The sequence below is a fragment of the Hydra viridissima genome, unplaced genomic scaffold, assembly GCF_058129835.1.
Source record: "Hydra viridissima isolate aposymbiotic clone 2 unplaced genomic scaffold, HvirCarnegie_v1 scaffold_10, whole genome shotgun sequence".
In the NCBI taxonomy this organism is placed as follows: Eukaryota; Metazoa; Cnidaria; class Hydrozoa; order Anthoathecata; family Hydridae; genus Hydra; species Hydra viridissima.
The window spans coordinates 12,319,639-12,327,248 of record NW_028324309.1 but is presented as its reverse complement, the minus strand read 5'-3'; the positions used below and the strand labels follow the sequence as shown (position 1 = coordinate 12,327,248).

Here is a 7,610-nt window from a genome sequence, read left to right as displayed (position 1 = left end):
TAAAAAGTTAAAATTTTTATTGCAAAACTTAAAATATAAACTTTTCTATAAGGTTTTTTTATGATAAAAATATCAGCTAAAATTATTGTTTACATAATTAAACATTGCATAATTACACACAATTAAACATTGCTGTTTTTCGTTGAATTTATATTTGCTGTTCTCCATATATTAAATTTAAAAGACTGTTCAAAGAAAAAGGTTACAATTGACGGACTAAAATAAGTTTGATTTTGATGCGAAAAGGTCTTCAAAGTAAAAATCTGATGACACAACATGCGTCATATGTTTCAAAGAAAGAAACGGTATATCACTTATAAGCAAATCTAGTGACGTTTTTGATATATTGGTTGGGTGCCAGAATAACAAACAGTGTTTCCAATCTATAACAATATACAGAAGTAATCTATAAATTAGCACTGCGTAAACGGTTTGAAGAATTGTTTTTTAAATCTAGTATGCCATCTTGAACACGATCTGTTCGAGCCCCTTGGCTTACCAAATAAGTGGCGCATTCAAAATGACCTGCAAGTACAGAATAATCGAGACAACTAAACCCTTCGTTATCGCACTTTGAAATGTCTGCGCCGTATTCGAGGAGAATTTTTATAAATGAAATGTTACCGTCAACTGCGGCTTCGTGAAGAGCTGTTATTCCCTTTAAACTTGCTTCGTTCACGTCCGTTGAACCATTAGTAATTAACTCCATCATTTTTTTCTTATCAAAGTTTCTAACTGCGCTTCGCAGTAAGCAACCATTGTCCTTGCTTTTAACTTTTCTGTTTGTATTTACCAGAAACTTGGTTATCTCGTTTCTCACCGAAGGCATATACCCAAGAACCCCTGTTTTTCTCTTCATAGTTTTCTCTGTACTCTCTTGGGAACTATATCTAAATGATTCTGTTTTGGAAACTTTCTTTGAAAGCTTCCTTAGAGTAGTTTTTTCAGATGCTAATGATTGCTCTTCATTTTCGTTTATGTACACTTCAGAAAATGATTTTTGTCCGGTCCATAACATTTTCCCCTGCTCGTAACTTGGCTTAGATACATTCATATCATCTTTGGAGTTTTGTTTTACAAAATTTTTTCTTTTATCGATTGAATTACCGTTCGTGATTTTTTTATCCAAAGCGTTTTCAGATCTCGATAGCCTGCGCGCGATTTCGTTAATGTTCGAATTTCCTCTATTGCCATTATAAGTGTTTGACAAGCATTCGTCTGAATCGGTTGCTTTTGTCGATTTGTGCTTGGCAGTGCTTCGGGAAATATGTTCGATGTGAGAATGTTTTCTTGAGAATTTTTTTGGACGATTGTGCTGCGTAACAGTTGAAGATAATTCTTGATTAAAACCGTCTGTAGATGAAAATTCTTCGTTAAAACCGTTTTGTCTCGTTAAGATCCTCTCCCTTTTATGCGAAGAACTAACGTTTTTCGATGATAGCGACGGAGACATTTCCGATTTTGAAGATTGGCGTCCTAACTTTCGATTGCGTGGAATGGAAATTATAGCGCCGTTAGATAGAAGTTTACTCAAAGCCGAAATATCGTCTTTAAATGCTGGCTGTTTGCTATCTCCATTCGTGTTTAAGTCTTTGCAGGTAACAAAAGCATCGTTTACTGCTTCGGGTTCCTCTGTTAACATGAAAGCATTATTATCTCCGTAGTAAAAGTATTTATCAGGTATTTCTCTAAGTTTTTCAATACAGTTATTATTTGGATCTTGTAGTTGGTTTGATCTTTCTGCTACTTCTTGATTGAAAACAATTTGTCGGTTTTGTATATTTTTTTTCATATTTTTTCCTCTATAAATTCCTATCAGAAGGAAATCACTTGCGACTTTAAAATTTTCAATTGAAAAATTCCAGTGTTGAAATAAATGACCTGTAAAACATTTGTGTTATTATCCGTTATCAAGGTTATTTACGCACATCCTTAATACGTATTTAAGCCTGCCGTCGAGGCTAAAAGCAGTATTTTGTATGCGGGGAAACTAACAATATTGACACGATTTGAATTACTTTTAATACAACATTTACTTAAGTAAAAAATAATAATAATAAAAAAAAAAATTAAAAAACGATATCGAATATTTCGGATTTACTTGAAAAAAAAATCTTGTTTCTTTTAAACTAAGTTATATTTGTGGAACAAAATTAGTGTTGGCTAAAAATATGTCTTTGGCGCCTTTAACTAAAAGACTCAATCGAAACTTCCTGGGTATTTTTTGACTTGTTTAAAGATTCTTTGAAAACCTTTTTCTTTACACTACAGACAATTCATGCATCATACTGTTATAGGCACCACCTCAAACATTTGCACAATTTTAGCCAAATGCTCTATTTTCGTGTTTGTTTATCATTCGTATGCGCATGAAAGGGTCTGTGTGTTTAATACAAAAAACATGTATAACGGTTGTCAAGAAAAATTACATTTATTTATAAATAAGAATCTATTTTTAATAAAACTCTAAAAGTTTGTTAAGAAGTAACATTTTTTTTTTTTTTATTACACATTTTAAAGTAATTAAAAGTTTGAATTTTTAGGACCATTTAAACATTAAAATGTCGAGAAAAAGTTCTTTGATAATTAGTGCCGTGAGAGGGTGGAGTTCGTGAGAGGGTAGCGTCATGTGATGCAGGCGTCATCAGAAGTGGAGTTCGTGAGAGGGTAGCGCCATGAAAAGATGGGGTTCGTGAGAGGGTAGTGTCATGAGAGGGTAGTGTCATGAGAGGGTAGCGTCAGTTCGTGGATGTTTTTTAAATTACTTTGGCGAAAAAATTCAACAAAAATAACATCATTTTAAAATTTTTGTCAATAATTTCTATGAATTCGTTGGAAAATCAAAAGCAAACTTACAGTTGCCCGTTGTTAATTTATGTTAATTTATGTTAAGTTATGTTAATTCCGTTCCCGCAGACAGGGAATGGAATGCGTACAGAATTTAAACTTTATTTCATAATATCTTGATGAAGTTTGTTCAATACACAACTTCAAGATAAAAAAAAAAATCAATTCATAAATTTATCAACAATGAGACACTCGATCGCTAAAGATAAAAAAAAGTAATCTTGTGGTCGCCTGAATGCAATTTTTTCTCTTAAAACTCAAATGTTTTTTTTTTTGACACAAAACGAGTTTTAAATTCGTATTTAAAAAAGAGAACAATATACAATAACACCAAAGCTTAATAATATCAAATGAAATAATATCACTTACTTTGAGTAAATTTATTTATTAATCCAAAATTAAGTCCAGATCATCTTAAAGACTAATTTTGGTTGATCATTATAAAACTATAATAGTTCCAAAAATTGTCTTTTAACGTCGTTACTCGTGTTAGAATTTGCTAGCCAAAACATTAATTAGTTTTTTCAATTAGATTCTAATGTAAATTGTTTATATAAAATAAATTACAAACTATAAAACTTAGAAAAAATATATTTAGTTCAATTTAAATATTTACGGTTTAATCCATAGAATATGCAAAGTTTGTGATAAGCAAAATAAAATCCACCATGATTAAAACTCCGAAACGTTTGCAGCGAGTAAAATTGACGCTAACATTACACTAATAGCAGAAGACAAATAGAAATCTTCATAATTAAGTCTACTCATTTGCTCATTTCTATTATGTTTATATATAACGTTCGGAAATCAATTGGACTTTTTGTAAACAAGACAAGTCTATCGGCTTCTTGTTATCAGAACTTATTTCATTTCCAGACCGTATTAAAGTATTAACTAAAAAAACTAGTTTCTTTTCTCCTTACTTTGATAAAAAAATGATTGCATGGTATATTACCTGAGATCAAGAGTTTATCCTGGTGCGCAAAAAAGTTTCTCCCGGGGTGAAACGACTTAACACAGTGCTATTGGTGAATAGCTAAAATTCTCTGCAAATCAAAAAACTGTTTTTTAAACCTATTAAAACAAAAAAGTTTATTTTCATAAAAATGCATGATAAAATAAAAAAATAGATAAACACTTTGTAAAACTTGCATTTAAACGGCATATTATGATAATTAGGTTCTCGGTAAATTTCGTTTTTGTCCTAACGTTCGAAAATGCGTATCGATATGGTATCGATGCGTATCGATGTAACAGGTAATCGTTTAAAAAAGGTAAAGTTTTCTTATGTCATCTTTTTTTTTTCAAATTTTCATTCGTAATTTGTCCCCATACTTTTAAAACCTCCTCGAGACACCCTTTGATTATCAGCTACAAGTATTGAATGTCGCATACGCTCTTTTATGTCCATGTTAATTTTTGATTTATTTAAAGCAGCTTAACTAAATCAATCTTATTGCTTTGAAAACATGCCAATTTATGATATTGAAAGAATTCATGAACAAATCACTAATTTATTTTCAATTGCTGTGACGTTTTTGGTGCGTTTTAAGTTTAGCTCACTATTTTCAGTTAAAAAAACGTCGGAGTCTTTATCTAAAGGTGGAGAAATATTACTGTAATACATAAATATTTTTACTCTTAAATTTAGATCACAGCTTATTGTTCATTTACACTTCTAAACCTTAACTCGCATGATGCGTCCTTTTGAGTCCTCAAAAAGCAACAACAAAAAAGAAAGGTTTCGAAAGTTAAAACTCATGTTGTAATTATAAAAACTAAAGCTAAAGCATTTAAAAATCAAAAACATTAAATTTAGTGAAGATTGTTATGGTGAGAAATAGTCAATATAACTGTTATTCATTTGATTGGAGAAAATGTTGCTATTTTTTTCACTTTTCTCAAAATAATGAGGTTCATTAGATCAAACAAAAAAAACCATATTTTTATCCAAAGGGATAGAATTAGTAAATATATTTCTTAGTTTATCCTTATTGTGGGAGCTACCAGAATTTAGCTACAAAAAATTTGGTTCTCAAAGATGTTCCTTCAGATTTTTACTTTGAAACGTTAATTAAAAGTTACAGCTGCTTAAAATATTATCAAATACTTCTAAGTATAAGTAATACGCAACACTTAAAATTGTTAATTAATAATCTTAATTAGTAATATCATAAAAACGATATATACACACAATATAATATTCAAGTAAATAAATAAGTCAGTTTTTAAGATTTCATTAAAATGGCAATGCGCTTTATAATTTTAAGTGCTAGAACTAAAGCCCTGTGTTCCAGTGTAGTTTTAATGGCGAACTCTGGTAACAACGTGATTCGATTGGTTACAAACATTTACAGAAGCAGTAATGCAAAGTAGTGGCCATTAAAAAAATAAAATGCACTTCTAAAATGAGTAATGCACGCATATTCATACAAAGAAAAAAAAAATCAGTGTTCAGTAAAATCTACTGTGTCATATAAGAGTGCATTTAAAGAAATTTAAAATGCCTATTGTGTATAAATTAACTATCGAAAGATTAAAACTATATATGTGTCAAAAGCAACCTAAACAGTGATAATTTAAAACAACACAACAGGATTTAAGGATTTTAAGCAATTTATGTACAAGACAATAAACACAAGAATTATCTTTTTGTAACTAATATTACAGTACATCAATCGCGTGTGTATATGTGTCTTTGATAAATATATATATATATATATATATATATATATATATATATATATATATATATATATATATATATATATATATATATATATATATGTATGTATGTATGTATGTATGTATGTATGTATGTATGTATGTATGTATGTATGTATGTATGTATGTATGTATGTATGTATGTATGTATGTATGTATGTATGTATGTATGTATGTATGTATGTATGTATGTATGTATGTATGTATGTATGTATGTATGTATGTATGTATGTATGTATGTATGTATGTATGTATGTATGTATGTATGTATGTATGTATGTATGTATGTATATATGTATGTATGTATGTATGTATGTATGTATGTATGTATGTATGTATGTATGTATGTATGTATGTATGTATGTATGTATGTATGTATGTATGTATGTATGTATGTATGTATGTATGTATGTATGTATGTATGTATGTATGTATGTATGTATGTATGTATGTATGTATGTATGTATGTATGTATGTATGTATGTATGTATGTATGTATGTATGTATGTATGTATGTATGTATGTATGTATGTATGTATGTATGTATGTATGTATGTATGTATGTAGACACACACTGTCCTCCAGACTAAGCCAACTCTAAAATATAATGCTTTTCCAGGATATAAAAACTTTTAAATTATAAAACATTTTTAACATTAAAATCTTTATTAATTTATTTGCTAAAAAATGCGGAAAATTTTTTTTTTTTTGTCTCGTTTTCTTCTCGCTTGCATAACTCTCTTCTAACTAATTTTTGTATGCATACAAAACAGTATATATAAAAAAAAAATTTCAAAACAATGGGAACTTTTATTTTAATACCGTTAAATTGAAAAAACAGCTCTTTAATTTAATCAACCTAGTTCTTCAACGGAGTAGTCTGATGTCATCTTCAACGTCAGGTAATCTAAAGCTAATATACGTCTAATAGCTCGTATTATTTCTTTAGCTTTTTCGTGATTAGACATCCAAGCTATCTTTTTTTTTCACACAGAACTGACAGTTGCTCTCCACTTTATTTTCTTATTTTGCTTCTCGTGCCATTTTATCACACTTTTATTTTATTTTATCACACTTAGCTGATTCTTTCTTATGATAACTTCTTCGGGTGAGTAAATAGCAAGTTGCATATGAAGTAAGACAAGATATTTTTTTACTGCATTTTATATTTTTACAAAAACCAAAAACAGTATCGTTAATTTTAGGCTAATCAAAATAATTCCAAATAACGCTCCTTACTATCTCGTCCTCCATTATGAAGCGTTATAATAATATTTTACTAGCACTTTAGGGCTCGCAACTCCAAATACACTTGACTAAGTACATTCAATTTGAGTTCGTTTATTGAATAAACTCGAAATGTATTTGTATTGTATTCAAAATAAATGATGAGTGTAAAATATCTTCAATATCAAATAGGTCGAGAACCAAGAGAAAAAAATAGAATAAGATTTAAAATAAACACCATAATATTTATGACCAGCAATATCACCTGGACATTTGAGTAAACACAATTCTTTATCCATAATCAATTTTTCTTATGCCCTGTTTAACGCTTCTTTAAAGAAGGGCTTTTGAGAGTTTAATCGTCGTTTTACAAAAAATTTCCTTTGGTCAACTATCAAGAAGTTTGAAGAGGCTTAGAAACTTTAGAACTCTTAAGATCTGAACCAATGATATATATTAACTAGATGTCTAACTTCCGAAAAAAAGTGAAGCAAATTTTTTTTGCCACCAGCATATGATTGGATAATAACTTGTTTTGCCACCAGCATCTGATTGGTTAACAGATATTACGGAAAAACGAATAGCAAAAATAAAACAAAACATCGCTAGAAATTTTTCTTCTTTGCTGAGGCTACCGGTTTTACAACCTCCAAAAATTTGCTTCACATTTTCTTACGGAATTTATGTGAAGTTAGACATCTAGTTAATATATATCATTGATCTGAACTTTCTGTTTGTTAACAAAGATTCGAGTCGCAGTCGAAAATGTTAAACTTACAGAAGCTAACAGTATCCTGTGTAAATGTTTTAGC

The 7,610-nt window shown here is 29.4% G+C and overlaps 1 protein-coding gene across 2 annotated transcripts; it reads right to left on the bottom strand.

Annotated features, from left to right (window-relative positions):
* LOC145181760 (uncharacterized) lies at positions 1-4,186 on the bottom strand. Of its 2 annotated transcripts, none has more exons than XM_090101304.1 (2): positions 3,803-4,186; positions 1-1,881 (listed from the first exon to the last, which is right to left on the bottom strand). In XM_090101304.1, exon 2 carries the CDS (start codon positions 1,790-1,792, stop codon positions 407-409), a length of 1,386 nt encoding a protein of 461 aa, XP_089957430.1. In that variant the 5' UTR covers positions 1,793-1,881; positions 3,803-4,186; the 3' UTR covers positions 1-406. The 2 variants fall into 2 exon arrangements, with proteins under 2 accessions (XP_089957430.1, XP_089957429.1); XM_090101303.1 differs by lacking the exon at positions 3,803-4,186 and adding an exon at positions 3,217-3,389.
* Between the last annotated feature and the right edge of the window lie 3,424 nt (positions 4,187-7,610).